This window comes from Mobula hypostoma, chromosome 9 (assembly GCF_963921235.1).
Source record: "Mobula hypostoma chromosome 9, sMobHyp1.1, whole genome shotgun sequence".
Classification (NCBI taxonomy): domain Eukaryota; kingdom Metazoa; phylum Chordata; class Chondrichthyes; order Myliobatiformes; family Myliobatidae; genus Mobula; species Mobula hypostoma.
Window position 1 is genome coordinate 113,335,971 of NC_086105.1, and position 19,429 is coordinate 113,355,399.

Sequence of the window (19,429 nt, forward strand, 5' to 3'; positions counted from 1 at the left end):
TGCAGTTAAATCTCATAAAATTATATAGCACTGAAACAAGCCTTTCAGCCTATGGAGTCCATGAAGACCAGCAAGAACCACTTATGCTAATCCCTTTTTACTCCTTCCATATTCTCATCAACCTCACCCGCACCGCTACCACCACAAGATTCTACCATTCACCTGAACACTAGAGGTAACTTACAGTGGGCAATGAAACCACCAAGCCCATACAGTCAAAGGGAGAACATGCAATTAAAATATACGCTCAATAAATACTTAAGATGGCCTGTTCTTTATTGATTTAGTTTTGCTTGGTATATACAGAAAACATGTAAAACTATTCCATGCAAGGTGTGTCAAAACAACATTTTCAAATCTATTAACTTTAATTTACTAATGATATAGTTTAGACATTTAAATTTTGTCCAATTGTATAGGCACCTTGAATTATCACAAATGTAAGTGCTAAAAATTATTTTGAATAGGTTTTATTTTTAATGGCAATTTTATTTTTTGGAAAATTCAGATTGACAAACTTCTCAGGTATCCATCTGGATACAAAATTCCTTTAAGCTTAAATTAACAGAAGTGGATTTGTCATTGTGTTACTCAGTGAATTGGGGAAAAGCAAATTTTAGTAATTTATTGATGGTATTAGTATAGGAATCTATTGTCGAGCAAAGATCACTTAGGCCTTGATCTTATTTCTGTTGGAAGGAGACTTGAAGGACCATGCTGACCTCTTCCTTGTACACAGTATAGGAAATTGGGAGCATATGAAAATTAAATGCTCAAGCACAGTGAAGGCATTCACTTAACCTCAAATTTATTTTGACGTGAACAGAAAAGCTATGATGAATAAACATTGAAATATTTGCTGTCATTTCTCAGCTGAACATCTGAGTTCTTTTTAATATATTAACCAGTGTGTTGTAATTTTGCTGCTTCACACACTTCTGATATGTTTTCTTTATAGAGTGTTTTCTGCTTACATTAAAGAAGTAGACACAAAGCCTTCAGCCACACCTTGGGGTTCCAAAATGCCTTTCGGACAAGTGATGGCAGAGTTTGGTGGTGCCGGTAGCGGAGGTTGGGTCCATAGTGTTTCTTTCTCTGCCACAGGAAACCGCCTGGCATGGGTTAGTCACGACAGCACTGTATCTCTTGTTGATGCTGGTAAAAATATGGCGTAAGTATTGTTCTTAAATTTTCAGCTTAATGGAGGCTTTTGTTGGCCCAAAAAGGGTTAAATACATTGAAAGAAATCTGTAAAATAGTTTAATGTTTTTTAAACTGTTATATTTGTGTTGAGGTTTTCTATGGTGGATGAATCAATTTTTCCTTCAGTTTTAATTTTAATAAATGTAAAATATTTCAAATCATTTAAAATAATGCTTTCTTTTGTAATGTATGTTCAAACCACAAGGTGTCAGTGTAATACCATGTAAGCCTTCATGTCACATATTGGAATTCATTTATAATAGCGGCTTTACAAACACTTTCTATAAGAAGAAATTAATATTGTGGTCATATCAAATTTTAAAGAGTAAATTTCAAGGAGTAATCAAGGTAATTCCATTTCCTATTTTTTATGTAAGCCCCATAATTTTTTTTAACATTCTTTTTAAAGTTTGCATCCACCACCTTTTTTTCAGACATTGCATCTATCAGCAGTTTAAATTGTTTTCCAAATCAGAATTACTCCTCTAAAAGTAAAATCATATTGTCTCCATTTGGTTCTTTTTGCTAATCATAAGTTTCTGTTCCTTTATTCTTAACCATTCCAATAATGGTAACTGTCATCAACCTGAAACGTGAGCTCTGTTTTTGATTTCTACAAATGTTGTGTGACATGCTGAGTATTGCAGTATTTTCTGTTCCTGTTTCTAGCAATTGTCTTATTTTGCTTTTGGAATTTCTCCTTGTATATTGTCTGGATTTTTAAAAAATTAAACTTCTATCAGATCTATTAAATGTCTTGGTTTCACAGTGAACAACCTTAACTTTAACATTTTATGCATGTAACGGAAGTCACTTATTGCTGAAACTTTCTCGTATATCTTTTCTGTTAGACCTTAGTATCCCTCCTAAATCCTCCTCGAAGCACACATAATGGAGACATTCTTCAATATGCTGAAAGGATGCATTTCCAGAGAATGTTCTGTTAAGCAAAATTTTGTACGTTGAAAGGACTGAGTGAAATGAATTATGGATATGATTCATTCCTAAGTGTGGAAAATGGCATGTTATTCATTATGGCGAAAAATATACAAACCAAAGTCAGTACTCTGTAGAAAACAATTCTTTAGTTAAATCTTCATAAATCAAAGAATTACTGAACTCCTGTTGTGATCAACAGAAGCTTAAAAGGTTCAACATAATTTCTGTACAAATTTCCTTTTCAATTTTATTCCTGTATATAAGATCCCCAACTATAGCTTTATCAACTATCTTTCTGAACTTTCATGCCACTTACAAATATTTGGTCAACTGAGTCCCAAAGTCTTTATCCCCTTTACAATTGTGATTTTTAGATTGGATTTTCCTGCCTTGTTCTTCCTATCAAAACATGTAGTTTTGCACATTGTGTCTACTATTTGTTTGTCCATTCTGTTAGCTTGATATATCCCTTTGAAAGTTCTCATTCTCAAAATGCAGCTATATCTTTAATGGTGAAACTGCTATTCACAACTGCTATCGTTCAGCTTTTTTATTCCTTAGTTTTATCTCCAAATTCTAACTAACCACTTCTTACTCAATTGCAGGTTTTGTCTGCTGATCTTTCTTTCCAGTTTCCAAACTTCAAAAAATTCTGCTTTCCTGCTTTTCTGTTTTTACACTCAGTTGCTTTTCCTTATCTATACCCAATATAGAACATAGAAATCTATAGCACATTACAGGCTCTTCTGCCCACAATGTTGTGCTGACCATGTAACTTTAGAAACTGTCTAGAATTTCCCTACTGTATAGACCTCTTTTTTTTAAGCTCCATGTACCTACTTAAGAGCCTCTTAAAAGACCCTATTATATCCAGCTCTACCACCTTCACTGGGAGTGCATTCCACACACCCACTCTTGTGTGTGGAAAAATTTACCTCTGACATCCCTCTTGTACCTACTTCCAAGCACCTTAAAACTATGCCTCCTTGTGCTAGCTATTTCAGCCCTGGGGGAGAAAGCCTCTGGCCATCCACACAAATGCCTCTCATCATTTTATACACCTCTATCTGGTCACCTCTCATCCTCCGTCGCTCCACTCAACCTATAAGGCATGCTCTCCAATCCAGGCAATATCCTTGTAAATTTTCTTTGCACATGTCTTGTCTTACCAACATTTGTTCCATTTGATGCATTTCATTCCTTAAAATATGGTTCAGTGGCTCATCCCTTCTTCTGAATGTACTTCTGAAATTTGACCCCTTTTCTCTTTGGTAATATCTATTTATTTTAGGATAGTTTCACACATCCAACTCCATTGCAAACAGTAGCATGTTGAACGTTAGGCCACACTCAGGGATGCTTCAATAAAAGCCTACCACTGGTTAGAAAACTGCACTTTGAAGTTTCACTTTACCTAATATTTGCCACTGATACACTGTGAAATTTTCCCTGTGATCAGTATCACGTAAGTTATTGTTGAGTGAATGAGATCCCACAAGGATCTCTGAAGTACAATGATAGTGATAAAGTTGTTTCCGAATCATGCCTTGCATATAAAAAATATGCTTTTAATCTAGTATTTGATAAAAGCTATTTTTTGTTTGCAAGCAAGGAGTGTTTTGAATATAATAGCTGTCCCTAAAGCAGTATTTCCTCCGTTAGTTATTTGCACAAAGTAGAGTGAAATTGGAAGTCTCTCTTTAAGTACCAGGTTGTCACGTGCCTTACAGACCAGGAATGCAAGGAAACAAAACCTGAGGGAAGAAATTATTATTATTTTTTTTAATTCAATCTGCTCATGAAAGACTAGAAGGTAACTGGTATACACTGTTTGAGAGTGGTTTGAATCTCTGGAATTCAAAACTACTTGACTAGAAATGGACACATGCTTCTGTCCACATTTCTACCTTCCCAACCTGCAGGATTCTGCTTTTACAAACTGAAATAGTGATAAAATAGTTTTGGTTAAAAGACAAATGCTTTGAATTTAAATGTAATCTTTCTTTTTAGGGTTTCTCAAATGAAGACTGAATTCCTCCCCCTGTTGAGTGTGATTTTTGTCTCTGAAACTAGCATAGTGGCAGCAGTGAGTACAACTTGATTTCATGTTACAAAAGCCTATCAGATGAACTCAAACCTACTTTAGATGACCACTTTCATATTACAAAACCAATCTGATATCAATAAATAAGGGCAAATCAAAATTTTTGTAGTATACAGCTCACTACCAAGCTGTACAGTCAGCTTGGGAGAGTGGTAGAAGAGGTAACATTCGTTATGTACAAAAGTGATTTCTGTTTGAAAGTGTTCACATCAACTGAGGAAGACTTTGCTATGATGTCAGTCTAAGCTATCAATCTGAAGATAGTTCTAAGCTTCCACCCTGAGGGTGAAAAAGGAACAATTCCCCATATCCCCATAAGAATAAAAGCCTTTAGGGCTAAAAATGGTGAAATTGCAGGTGAGGGTATATGAAAACATTCTAGTCTCAGCAAAAATATTGCTCATTAATGCTCAGTTCAAAGGAACTGAGATAAAGTGTGATTACTATATTAATACATCGTGAAACTTGTGCAAAATAAAACCATTTGATGCACTGAGTCTGCTCTACCATTTGATCGTGGCTGATAATTTTTTCCTCTCAACCCCATTCTCCTGCCTTCTCCCAGTAATCATTGCCCTTCTCATCAAGAACATATTAACCTCTGCTCAAAATATACCCAATGACTTAACTTCCACAGCAATCTATAGTAATGAATTCTACTGATTTGCGATTCTCTGGCTAAAGAAGTTCCTCTTCTCCTCTGTTCTAAAGGAATGTCTTTTTATTCTAAGGCGATGCCCTCTGGCCCTAGACTCCTACTACTAGAAACATCCTCTCCACGTCAATTCTTGCCCTTTCAATATTCAGTAGGTTTCAATGAGATCCCACTTCATTCTTCTAAACACCATAGGGTACAGGCTCAGAATCATCAAATACTCCTGGTATATTAAACCTTTCTTACCCGTGATCATTCTTGTAAACCACCTGGCCCCCCTGTGGTACCAGCACATTCTTAGATATGGGGTCCAAAACTGCTCACTATACTCCAAATGTGATCTGACCAATGCCTTATGAAACCATTGCATCCTTGTTTTTAGATTTTAGTCCTCTTAAAATGAGTGTTAACATTGTATTTGTCTTCCTTATGACTGACTCAACCTGTATGTTAACCTTTAGGAATCCTACACTAGGGTTCCCAGGTTGCTTTATACCTATGATTTCTGATTTGCTTCCCATTTAGAAAATAGTCTATGCCTTTGTACCTCTACCAAATTGCATAGCCATACACTTCTCTACACTGTGTTATAGGTTCGGAATTCCATCTTTTTGTAATTTCCAAATTAAACTCTTTCCTGAATATTGACAATCTGGTTTTAGATTCTCAAGTTGTGCATGTGTTTCATTAGTTATCCTTGAATAAGCATCAGATTTTATAGTTAATTACAGTTTTCTCTATATCTTCAGGGCCATGATTGCTGTCCGATGCTTTTCATATATGATGATCGTGGTTCTTTAACCTACATCTCCAAGCTAGACATTCCAAAGCAGAGCATTCAGCGCAACATCTCTGCCATGCAGCGTTTCCACAATCTGGACAGAAGGGCCACTACAGAGGATCGAAATACCACACTTGAGACCCTCCACCAGAACAGCATCACGTAAGTGGATGACTCTTGAGAGACAATGCCTTCTGTTTGCTTCAGTAAAGAATCTCTTCAATCAATAGATTGGAGGTTTTGGCTACTTAAAATCACCATACAGCCTCTCAGAATCTGAGTTCTGATAACTGGTTACAAACTTTAACTGAGACTTGGTTTTTAGACCAATGTTTTTTGTGTATGCTAGGTCCAGGATACTGGAGCTATTCCATTAGGCTTAGAATTTCATTTCCAAATTATCAATTTGTAAGATGATGTGTTAAATACAGTTGAAGTCAGAAGTTTACATACACCTTAGCCAAAAATATTTAAACTCAGTTTTTCACAATTCCTGGCATTTAATCCTAGAAAACATACCGTCTTAGGTCAGTTAGGATCACTACTTTATTTTAAGAAAGTGAAATGTCAGAATAATAGTGGAGAGAATAATTTATTTCAGCTTTTATTTCTTTTATCACTTTCCCAGTGGGTTAGAAGTTTACATACACTTGGTCAGTATTTGGTAGCATTGCCTTTAAATTGTTTAACCTCGGATCAAATGTTTTGGGTAGCTTTCCACAAGCTTCTCACAGTAAGTTGCTAGAATTTTGTTCCATTCCTTCAGACAGAACTGGCGTAATTGAGTCAGGTTTGTAGGCCTCCTTGCTCGCACATGCTTTTTCAGTTCTGCCCACAAATTTTCTATCGGATTGAGGTCAGAAAATGATGTCTAGTCTGGTTCATCCTTGGGAGCAATTTCCAAACGCCTGAAGGTATCACGTTCATCTGTACAAACAATAGTACACAAGTATAAACGCCATGGGACCACGCAGCTCAGGGAGGAGACGCATTCTGTCTCTTAGAGATGAATGTACTTTGGCGCGAAAAGTGCAAATCAATCTCAGAATAACAGCAAAGGACCTTGTGAAGATGCTGGAGGAAACAGGTAGACAAGTATCTATATCCACAGTAAAACGAGTCCTATATCGACATAACCTGAAAGGCTGCTCAGCAAGGAAGAAGCCACTGCTCCAAAACCGCCATAAAAAAGCCAGACTACAGTTTGCAAGTGCACATGGGGACAAAGATCTTACTTTTTGGAGAAATGTTCTCTGGTCTGATGAAACAAAAATTGAACTGTTTGGCCATAATGACCATCGTTATGTTTGGAGGAAAAAGGGTGAGGCTTGCAAGTTGAAGAACACCATCCCAACTGTGAAACATGGGGGTGGCAGCATCATGTTGTGGGGGTGTTTTGCTGCAGGAGGGACTGGTGCACTTCACAAAATAGATGGCATCATGAGGAAGGAAAATTATGTGGATATATTGAAGCAACATCTCAAGACATCAGCCAGGAAGTTAAAGCTCGGTCGCAAATGAGTCTTCCAAATAGACAGCGACTCCAAGCATACCTCCAAAGTTGTGGCAAAATTGCTTAAGGACAACAAAGTCAAGGTATTGGAGTGGCCATCACAAAGCCCTGACCTCAAATTTGTGGGCAGAACTGAAAAAGCATGTGTGAGTAAGGAGGCCTACAAACCTGACTCAGTTACACCAGTTCTGTCTGGAGGAATGGAATAAAATTCCAGCAACTTACTGTGAGAGGCTTGTGGAAGGCTATCCAAAATGTTTGACCCGAGTTAAACAATTTAAAGGCAATGCTACCCAATACTGACAAAGTATATTTAACCTGACCCACTGGGAAAGTGATGAAAGAAATAAAAGCTGAAATAACTCATTCTCTCTACTATTATTTTGACATTACATTCTTAAAATAGTGATCCTAACTGACCTAAGACAGGGAATGTTTTCTAGGATTAAATGTCAGGAATTGTGAAACACTGAGTTTAATTGTATTTGGCTAAGGTGTATGTAAACTTATGACTTCAACTGTATATAGAACCCTTACTGATAGGGCTTGTGGAATTTTTGGCATCTAGCAGTAAACTTCCCATGTAATGTAGACCTGGTTAAGTGATGAGCTGTTAGAGTTAAGTAAAGAAATGTGGAGGTTGTAAGTTCATGTGGAGCATTTATAACGGTTGAGCCAATTTCTATTATGGAAACCAGGTAATTCAATAGGTCCACACCACCTCCGTTGAAAAGAAAAGTAAACTGGATTCTGCAAAATAACTTTTTTTTTCCTCCCTACAGCCAAGTCTCTATATATGAAGGTGATAAGAGAGATTGTTGGAAGTTTTGCACTACTGGGATTGACGGCGCAATGACGATTTGGGATTTGAAGGTGAAGTTACATCTTGGAGAATGCTTTTGGTTTCCTTTTAGCAAATAAGTGGTCTTTAATTAACATTTAAATTATTGCATGCTCTGAATTAAACTCCAGCTGAGTTGGTGTTTGGCCATTAACCCATTCAAATGCACAGGTGTTCAGTTTTTTCATAATTTTAAGAAACTTCAAGTACTTTTAGAAAAATCAATATTTCTAAAACCTGTACTTGCATTTGCTTTAGGTATGCATACTTTCTTGTATTTTTACTTGAGTGTAAAAGTTTAAAGATTATTTCAGAGGATAAGAAAAAGCTAATTAATTCAAAGCATCTTCGCTTCATCTGCCACAGGTAGGATTTCCTGATGGCCAGCTATTTTAATTTCACTTCCCATTCCCATACCCACATGTTGGCCCATGACCTTCTCTACAGCCACAGTGAGGCTACTCTCAGATTGGAGGAGTAACACCTCATGGTTCATCTGGGTAGCCTCCAACCAGATGGCATGAACGTAGATTTTTCTGTCTTCCAGTAAATTATTCCCCCTCCCTTTTCTCTTTTCCATTCCTCATTTTGTCCCCCCCCCCCTGCTTTTCCCCCTTCTCTTCACCTGCCTATCACCTCCCTTTGGTGACCTCCTCCTTCCTTTTCTCCCATGTTCACTCTCCTCTCCTATCAAGTATGCCCTTCAGCCCTTTACCTATCATCTCCCAGCTTCTCACTTCAGCCCACCAATCTTCTCCCTCACCAGGTTTCGTCTATCACTTGCCAGCTTGTACTCCTCCCCCCCCCCCCACCCCCTCAACTTTCATATTCTGGCTTCTTTCCCCTTCCTTTCCAGTCATGATGATGAGTCTCAATCCCAGATGTTAACTATATATTCTTTCCATGAATGCTGCCTGACCTGCTCAATTCCTCTGGCATTTTATGTGTATGTTGGTCTGGATTTTCAGCATCTGCAGAATTTCTTGTGTCAAAGAAACTACAGTGAAACCCCCGTTATAACACGATCGTTTGGGTCCATAAAATGTCATCGCGAAAAAAGCGCGTTCGCACTGAATCAGGGATGTTGTTGCTGTAGAAATTTAAACAAATTAATTTTTAGTAAAGCTTTTTAATATACAAAACAAAATCATTCAAGAATATTAACAATCATCATTTACAGTGTATTTCTTAAAAAAGTGATCGAGTGTTCCTTGCTGGAATGTAGCATGTTGCTGGCTGCAAGCGAAATCTAGAATGCGTCTGAATTGGAGGTTTTTTATGTGGTCCACCTGGGTCTCCAGCCAACGGTGTTCGATGGCTTCAGACACTTGTGGGGGTGGAGGCTCTTCATTATCATCTTCTTGTGGCTCGAGAACTGGTACACTTGCCTCCGCCGATGCTATAGTTACATTATGGTCTGGGATCATCTTGTAGCAGAGGCCTGTTTCGTCACAGTTGTACACTTGTTCTTCCACGTAGCCACCACCTCCTAAGAGTTTTTAGTTCAGCCAGGTATTCGCTGGTGTCGGCACTGTCGGCTGAGCGAATTTCTCCTGACACTAACACTTGAGAGATCCTGTGATGGCATTTAAACCGGTCTAGCCATCCATTGCCAGTTTTGAACTGTGAGGTTTCTCTGTTGATGCTTGTCAAACTTCTCTGCTTGAGCTTTAAGAAAAGGACCGGAAATTGGAAGGCCTTCTGAGTGAGCTTGAACGAACCACTCGTACAGGGAGTCATCGAGGCTGACATCTTTGGCTGTCTTCACGCGTTTGGCTTTTGGTCTTGCTTCTTCAACTTTGCAAAGCGATGCGCATAACTCTCCTACGTGAGATTTCCAGCCACGAATTGTTGATTCCGGTATCCCAAGGTCTCGTGCAACTTGAGTTCGACTTTTGGTCTTGATCGCGTCAAGTACGTGAAGCTTATCTTTCACAGAAAAAGATTTTCTTTTTCGAGCAGTTTGTTCCATTTTGAGCAAAAAAAAAGGTCCAATGACTCACACAAAATGTTGATGGAACACAGCAGGCCAGGCAGCATCTGGTCGAGACCCTTCGTCAGGACTAATGGAAAAAAGAGATAATAAGAGATTTGAAAGTGGGAGGGGGAGGGAGAGACCCGAAATGGTGAGAGAAGACAGGAGGGGGAGGGATGAAGCCAAGAGCTGGGAAGTTGATTGGCAAAAGGGATACAAGGCTGGAGAAGGGGGGAGTATGGATTGACATAGACATGGAGTCCAGTGACTCATCGTGTTATATCCGAATTCATGTTAAATTGGGGTGCGTAAAATTGAGGTTTCACTGTATTAATTGCATTTATATAATAGTTGCTGTGTTTCAAGAAGTCCTATTTAAGCTCGTTAGTTTTAAATGGATCCTAGTATGAAAATCCATTTGGTATGCTGTATTGTATCAGTAGCAGTAATGTGATGAATAACCTGCCAACTATAATTAAGAACATAATAAATGGGGTCAGGAATTTGCTACTTGCCTCCATTTACTCTAGTATTAGTCAAGATGATGGCATCTGCACTATTTAACTGCTCTAAACTCGTATCCCTGGATTCCCTTCTGTCTAGAAATCTGTTTATCTCACCCTTGAATAAACTAATTAACTGAGACTTTACTGCCCACAGGGGTGTAGACTTCCAGTTCGACTTCCAGTGAAGACATTTCTTCTTTCGGCAGTCCTAAATGTTATATCCCTCATTCTGAAATTCTTGACCCATGGTTTTTGACTCTTCAGCCTGTTGACGCTTGTAATGATTGGTGAACTTCAATGATATTTCCCCCCCCCCCATATTTCTAAACTCAGGACTAATTCTGTTCTACTAATCTACTCAATCTTTCCTGTACAATATACTGGCTGTCCCTGGAGCCAGTCTAGTTAATCTTCGTAACACTCCCTTTAGGTAGCAAGGGCATCCGAATGGTAGATTTCTATTGGTTAGTGGTTTACTATTTAATAAAAAAGTAGTTTTGGTTAATGTTTATGCTCCTAATATGGACTGTCCAGAATTTTATAAATCATTATTTAATCAGTTTCCGAATTTGAATGAGTTTTCATTGATCTGGGGCGGAGATCTTAATACCTGTTTGTCTCCAGCTTTGGACCGTTCGGCTCCTCTACGGACTTTACCTAATAAATCTGCAACTTTGATTAATTCATTCCTTTCTGATTCTGGGTCGACGGACATTTGGCATTTTTTGCATCCTCAGGAAAAAGACTTTTCTTTTTTTTCACATGTTCACCATTCCTATTCAAGAATTGATTATTTCTTTATCGATTCTCGTCTTATTCCCTCAGTGATTAAATGTGATTATGACTCTATAACCATTTCGGATCATGCTCCACTTAAGCTTTCTATTAAAATTCTGGCCAATATACGAAATAATAGACAATGGCGTTTTAATTCGCTGTTGCTTCAGGACTCGGACTTTGTTAACTTTATGAATGAACAGATTGATCTTTTTTTTACAATTAACAATACAGAAGATATTTCTGTCAACATTCTTTGGCACACTTTTAAAGCTTATATTCGTGGTCAGATTATCTTGTATTCTGCTGCTTTGAGGAAGAAGCTGAAGCAGGAGGAGTTGGTAATTGTGGACAAGATTAAGGAAATTGATAAGAAATATGTTATAGCTCCTTCTGAGGAGTTATATAAACAAAGAACTGAACTTCAAATGGAACACAGTTTATTACTCTCGTCCTCGATTGTAAACCAATTAAAGAAAACAAAGTGAATTTTATGTACACAGTGACAAAATTGGCAAACTGTTGGCTAATCAACTGAAGTCTAATTATGCTAAATCTCAAATTAATCAGATTTATAACCAAAATGATCGACTGATACTTGATCATGTGGGGATTAATCAAACCTTCTGTGATTTTTACTCTTCCTTATATCAATCAGAGTCTCCTCGAGATTCTAAATATATGAATGATTTTTTTGATAATTTAGACTTCCCTGAGATTTCACAGGATATGTCTTCTATGTTAGATACTCCCATTACCACGGATGAGATTAAGAATGTTATTTTCTCTATGAATTTGGGGAAAACTCCTGGCCCTGATGGGTTTACTGTAGAATTTTATAAATGTTTTGCTCCTTCATTAATCCCTTGGTTCTGTAGGGTTTTTGAGGCTTCATTAAAACTTGGTAAACTTCCTGAATCTTTCAATAGAGTGTCAATTTCTCTAATATTAAAGAAGGATAAAGATCCTGCTCAATGTGCATCTTATAGACCAATATCTTTATTAAATGTTGATTCTAAAGTTTTTTCTAAGTTATTAGCAAATAGATTAGAAAAAGTACTTCCTTCTATTATTTCGGAAGACCAAACGGGTTTTATTAAATGTCGTTACTCTTTTTATAATATTTGCACACTGTTAAATATTGTTTATACTCCCTCACAAAATGTTCCTGAGTGTGTTATCTCTTTAGATGCTGAGAAAGCTTTTGATAGAGTAGAATGGCCTTATTTATTTAAGGTGCTTGAAATGTTTAATTTTAGCTCGAAATTTATATCCTGGATTAAACTGTTATATCATTCTCCTGTGGCCTCGGTCCGTACTAACTCTTTAAGTTCACCTTTTTTCCCTCTTTTTCGAGGTACTCGACAAGGTTGTCCTCTTAGTCCCTTATTATTTGATATTGCATTAGAACCTCTTGCAATTGCCATTCGAGAATCTCCAAATATTACTGGGATAACTCGGGGCTTGAAGTCCCATAAAATATCACTCTATGCTGATGATTTACTTTTATATATTTCTAATCCCCAAAAATCCATCCCGGCTGTTTTAGAACTATTAGCACAATTTGGTCTTTTTTCAGGTTATAAATTAAATCTTAGTAAGAGTGAACTCTTTCCGATTAATAAACAACTTCCCTTATATTATAAATTTCCATTTAAATTGATTAATAATTATTTTTCATATCTTGGGATTAAAATTACTTGTAAATACAAAGATTTATTTAAGACTAACTTTTTACCATTAATAGACCATATTATTCAACTTTCATCTAAATGGTTTCCTTTATATTTAACTTTGGTCGTATTAATGCAGTTAAGATGTTTTTTTTGCCAAAATTTTTATATATATTTCAGGCATTACCAATCTTTGTTCCAAAATCTTTTTTTGACAAAGTCGACTCTAAAATTTCTTCATTTATTTGGCAGAATAAAAACCCGAGACTGGGTAAAATACATTTACAGAAAGCTAAGAGAGATGGAGGCTTAGCATTACCTAACTTTAGATTTTATTATTGGGCAATTAATATTTGACATATGAAATTCTGGTTACTTGACCAGGATATACTATCCATTCATAAATGGGTAGCATTGGAATTACAATCTGTTCAGGGTTTTACACTTGGCTCTATTTTAGGTTCCTCTCTTCCTTTTGATTTGAAACGCCTTAAACAGGTGTCTAACCCGATAGTTAAATATACCTTAACGTATTTGGTTTCAATTCAGAAAATTTTTTGATCTTAATCAATTTGGGTTAGCGATTCCTATTTTAGGTAACGTTTTTTCCTCCCTCGTGCTTTTCAAATTTGGAAGACTAAGGGTATTTCACGGTTTTTGGATTTATTTTTAGATGGTTCCCTTATGTCTTTTGAACAATTATCTAATAAATATATCTTATCAAGAATACATTTTTTTAGATATCTACAAGTTAGAAATTTCCTAAGTACTATACTTTCTTCCTTTCCAATGCTTCCTCCTACATACATTTTAGATACTATAATTAACCTTAATCCATGTCAGAAAGGTGCATCGGCTATGATTTATAATATTATTATGAAACTTAGGAAAGCTCCATTTGATAAGATTAGGGTAGATTGGGAACAGGAATTGGGGTTTATCATTTCCGTGGATGATTGGGGGCAGATTTTACAATTAGTCAATACTTCCTCTATCTGTGCTAAACATTCCCTAATTCAATTTAAAGTTGTTCATAGAGCACATATGTCCAAAGATAAGTTAGCGCGCTTTTATTCTCATATTAATCCTTTTTGTGATAGATGTCCGGGGCAGATAGCCTCGTTAACTCATATGTTTTGGTCTTGCCCTACTCTGGAAACTTTTTGGAGAGACATTTTTAATATTATCTCCAAGGTATTGAATATAGATATCTCTCCTCACCCTATTACTGCTATCTTTGGACTACCTAAAATTTCCAGTAATCTTTCCCCTTCAGCCCGTAGAATGATTGCATTTCTTACTTTAATGGCGAAAAGATGCATCTTACAACATTGGAAAGAGCTTAATGCTCCAACTACCTTTTTTTGGTTTTCTCAGACAATATTATGCTTGAATTTGGAGAAAATTAGAAGTAATCTTTATGACTCCTCATTTAAATTTGAACAGACTTGGAGATCTTTTATTCAATATTTTCATTTAATGTAATATATACCCTTTTTTTTACTGTTTTTAATGGAGGTCGGGATTGAGGATGTGATTTTAAGTTTTTTTAACTCTGGTTTCAAGTTAGCCCATTGCTTTGCTTTTAGTTAGTTGCACGGTGGGTTTTTTTTGGGGGGGGGGTTTCCTTTTCTCTATTGATATATATATATATAAAAATTAGTATACTATTATGTTACCTGGTATGTTATGTTTAAATTACATTGTTTGTAGTATTTTTTTTGTATTAATATCTTCTGTAATTTTTTTTATATTCTAACAGTGTATTAGTGTCTATATGGCTTACCTTTTTGTATACTTATTCAATAAAAAGATTTAAAAGGTAGCAAGAGCAAAATTGTACATAGTACTCAACAAGTGTGGTTTGAGCAAGGTCCTATTCAAGGCCAGTTCAGACCCTTTGAACATCAACAATTCCAAATGTCTCACTTCGTTTTTAAAAAAACTATAAGCTTTACTATGTTGTGCAGACATTTGGATAACTTAATATTTTTCTGCACTGTATTGTGTTTGTCCTATTGCCGTTTACGTTTTCCTCCCTATATACCTAGTTTTCTGTCATTAGAAAACTTAGAAATACCACATTTTGACCCCTCAACTAAGTTGTTGATATTGGTGTGAAACACTCTTCCCTCTGGTACCTGACAACCTGTTTGCTCAGTTCCTCCAGCATTTTGTGTGTGTTGGTCTGGGTTTCCAGCATCTGCAGAATTTTTTGTCAAAGAAAATATTAAAATATTAACAAATATTTTGTTCCCATCACTTTCTGCTTGATGACCAATTCTTAATCTATGTCAATGTAATACCATCCCTACCCTTGCAACTCCATGAGCTCCTTGTTCACCTCCTCCCTCACCTCCATTCAGGACTCCAAACAGACCTTTTATGTGAGTGAACACTTCACCTGCATATCTGTTGGGGTCATCCCCAACTCTTGATGCACTCTGCTACATTGATGAGACCTGATGTAGATTGGGGGACCTCTTTGTCAAGCACCTCAGCTCCATCTGCAAAAAGTGAAATTTCCCGATGGCCAACAATTTCAATTCCTATCCCCATTCTCATTCTAACATGTCAGTCCTTGGCCTCCTCTTGCCACAATGAATCCACTCTCAGATTGGAAGAGCAACACCTCGTATTCCATCTAGGTAGCCTCTAACCTGATAGTATAAACATCAATTTCTCTAACTTCCAGTACTTTTTTTCCCCTCTTTCTTTCCTTCAATTCCCCACACTGGTGTCTTGCCTCTTCTCCTCACCTGCCCATCATCTCCTCTGGTTCCCTACTACTTTTCCTTTCTCTATCATCCACTATCCTCTCCTATCAGATTCCTTCTTCTCTAGCCCTTTGCCTTCTCCATCTATCATCTCCCAGTTTCTTACTTCATTCAACCCCTCACCCCCCCCCCACCCAACCACCCACCTGGCTTCACCTATCATTTTCTAGCTTGTCCTCTTTCCTCCCCTTTCTAACATCTTCCCCTTTCCTTTCCAGTCCTGATGAAGGGCCTCGGCCCAAATCATTGACTGTTTATTAATTTCTATAGATGCTGCCTGACCTGAGTTCCTGAGTTACTCCAACGTTTTGTGTGTGTTGTTCTGGATTTCCAGCATCTGCAGAATATCTCTTGTCTGTGCTATTTCTTGACCTTGCATCCAATGGGGATCTTTTCCTCTGCTTAGTATTTACCTTGCAGAATTTTAAATAGATTCCCTCATAACCCTCATTCCCAGGATATCAACCACAGCTTTTCCAAGTCAATCCAGATAACTCATCCCTGGGATAATTTGGTAACTCTCTTCTCCACTCTCCCATTAGACTGAGTGCACTACTTCAGTTGAATTAAACCAGTGTTTTATAAAGGTGAATTGGGCCTACTTGCTTTTTAATGACTCTCAGCCTGCCTTTTTACATTCCATCAAACTAGGCATGTAAACCTGATCACTGTGAAAATTTTGTTTTAAACTTTATTCCAGCATTTTCATAGATTTTTTGAGAACTTTATAAAGGCAAAATGTTGCATCTATTGATGAAATTATGTGAATTTATCAATGTGAATCACATTTTCTTTTGAAAGATGATGTTTGACTTGCATATATACAATACTCTTGTGCATCTTTATTTGGCAGAACTTTAATTTAATCATGATCACCAAGCACTTAAGAGTTTTTTTTATTTACTTTCAGACTCTGGAATCCTCAATCCAAGGCATGTGTATCATGTGAACAAGAATACCTGCGTTTTAGGCTATTGAAACGCCATGTGAAAAGAAGAGCCCCATTTCCCTACCCCATTCCTTCCTGCAGCTGGCTAGAAGCTGGTGAGCAAATCTTCAAAACAAACACACAAAAAGGCACTGAAAAATTCCGAAATCAGCGCTCCACCACTTCATTCTGAGAATTTTGTTTTGATTTTAAAGGAATTGCTTTGAAGTGGTTTTTTTCTTTTTTTTTCTTAGCTAAAGCTCCCTTCAAAACAGTTTCTGCAGCACTCTGAGGGGAATGCCCTAAAGAGGGTAGTAATGTACACTAATTTAAAGGGACTTTTATGTAGTGTGTCTGCTAGAAAATAAACACTACAAAACTTCACTCTTATTGTGCCTCTTTATTGTACATTTACATTCCTTGCTTACAGGAAAATACTGAAATGTGTGCTTATTCCACTGAGAACTGAATGTGTAGATGTACTGCAGAGAGACTGCATTCTGTTTCAATACAATGTTTCTCTTATCCAATCTTTTATTCTTCTTGGATTTCAGCTGTTCAAAGAGGGTACACGGAGAATTATGCGAGAAACAAATTAATCTTCTGTGACTGATTCATTAATCCGATATCTACACTGCACAGATCATCAGTCATTTGTGGTAGAATATGTGATTTTTAATCTGTCAATTCAGTTGATTAATGATTCTGGAGGAGTAGAATGTGAACTGGGAATTGATCACTTTCCAAAATCCTTCTGGTCTCCACAAGATAATGCTCTAATTACTGGTACCATTCTGATTCAAAATGCAATGGAGGTGTCCCTTTTTCAATGTTGTTAAATTACTCTGTTACTTAATTTTCATCAATACTTCAAAAGTTTTCTAATTCATTTTTTTCTATGCCTATATTTTCTCAAAATTGAAGAAAATTTGCAAATTTCATATCAAACAGAAATATGAACCTTTCAGTGGTTGCTTTGGAAGAATTATTGATGGATTTCTGTTTAAAGATGTGGAGCTTCCCAAGGAAATTTTTTAACTCATTTGGAGAGTTTAACTTCAGTGACATTGTGATAGATTCCCAGAGTTACAGTGTATTAGATCATTTTAAGCTCATTTGGAGTTACCTAATCTGATTTCATTTTCTTTGCTTTTCCGTCCCACTTTATGGGAATGAAGTTTTGAAATGGGCCAACACGTCATTAACACAGTTAATTGAGCTGCTGTCTTGTGAGGCCTGAAACCCACTTCCAATCCTGACCTTGTGCTGACTGCATGGAGTTTGCACATTCTCCTTGTGGCTACATGGGTTTCCTCTGGATGCTCAGCTTTCCTCCCCATCTGAAAAAATTGTGGGTTGGTAGGTTAATTGGAGACTGTAAATTGCCTGTAGTGTGTAGGGGAGCAGTGGAATCCGGTGGTGTTGATGAGAAGGTGGGGTAAAAAGGGATTAATTTAGAATGGTGACTTGGTGGAATAAGACCCTGTTCCTATGCTGAATCTGTCTGTGACTCTGGTAACATGTAGAATGTTGAACAAAGAAACTGAAGGCTACTTTGGTATATTTGCAGATATAACATGACTTTGCTACAGGACAAATTTTAACCTTTTATAAAGCTGTGATCCCACAATTTTAGTAGTAGCCCTTGCTTTAGATACATACACGAGTTAGCATTTGAATCTTTTGAATGATAAATGGTGTTATCTTTCCTGGCTCCTGGTGTGACCCTTAGATTTTCTTCTGCCCTCAAGTTCTTGTGTAATAAGAAAGAATCAGGACATGACCTGGTGAGTACCTGGGATTGAGTATTGAAACCAATTCATCAATGTCTCAGGAAGGTAATCTGAACAGATTTTGAAAAGTGTGTAGATATTCTGTCTTGCTGAGGAGTTTTGCATTCTGTAAAGTATCTTTATTTCCTTTGGTAGTTGTCCACTTTAAGTTAACCCAAAGTAGTCATAATTTAAAATGCTGTTCACACAACTTGTACTCTGTGACACATGGTGAAATATAAATCTAAACACAGTGACTTTTTTAATGTATTCCTTTTCAGGAGAATCTACGTAGAAGGGTTATGTTTTTGGAGATTCCTTGAAAAATTACAATGTAGGTTTTGGTCTGAAATCTCCAAAGACAAATGATGATCCAGAACAAGTTACTTTTGATATTCATAATTCTGCAACTGATGTCAGGACTTGTAATCTTTTAGTTTCTCCATATCCAAATCAATTGTCTTTCCACTGTTCACATCTATAATTTTAAAACTCATTTGAATAATGGACAACAATAGTGGGAACAAAAGATAGCAGAAGGTTATTAATGGACAGTTTAGTTAATACTTATTGGACTTCAAAACCCTGAATTATATACAAAGCAACTAATGACAGTAAATTAGTGTCAAGCTGTTACAGATGGGTGATTTGAAATGGATGTGCCAAATACACTTTATTTTAATAGCATTGACAACCAAAGTATATAACACACCATTAACTACAAAGCTTGATTTTAAAGAAATGTAAAACATGTTTTTATTGAGAAGAAATTCTGATTTGATGACAAATATGTTGATGGAAAATTTCTGACTAATTCCATTAAATTGTTGAGCTCTAAGAAAAATTACCAATGTTTCTTTTCCCATACGGTGCAATTGTCTTGAAATTCAAGATCCAGTGTGCATTACTACCTTTTCTCTCAACACACTCCTCAACTTCCATTAATTTCTGTACTTGAACTCTGTTCCAGCACACTTTTTGAACA

The 19,429-nt window shown here is 36.8% G+C and overlaps 1 protein-coding gene across 1 annotated transcript in view; it reads left to right on the forward strand.

The window, feature by feature from the left end:
- Positions 1 to 17,056, forward strand: part of LOC134351968 (actin-related protein 2/3 complex subunit 1A-B) — a 55,883-nt gene extending 38,827 nt beyond the window's left edge. Inside the window, exons 6-10 of the mRNA XM_063058942.1 lie at positions 959 to 1,171; positions 4,153 to 4,228; positions 5,651 to 5,844; positions 7,978 to 8,068; positions 16,655 to 17,056. Of these exons, the coding sequence (XP_062915012.1) occupies positions 959 to 1,171; positions 4,153 to 4,228; positions 5,651 to 5,844; positions 7,978 to 8,068; positions 16,655 to 16,693 (613 nt within the window). The 3' untranslated portion in view covers positions 16,694 to 17,056. The remainder of the gene's footprint in view (positions 1 to 958; positions 1,172 to 4,152; positions 4,229 to 5,650; positions 5,845 to 7,977; positions 8,069 to 16,654) is intronic.
- The last annotated feature ends 2,373 nt before the right edge of the window (positions 17,057 to 19,429 follow it).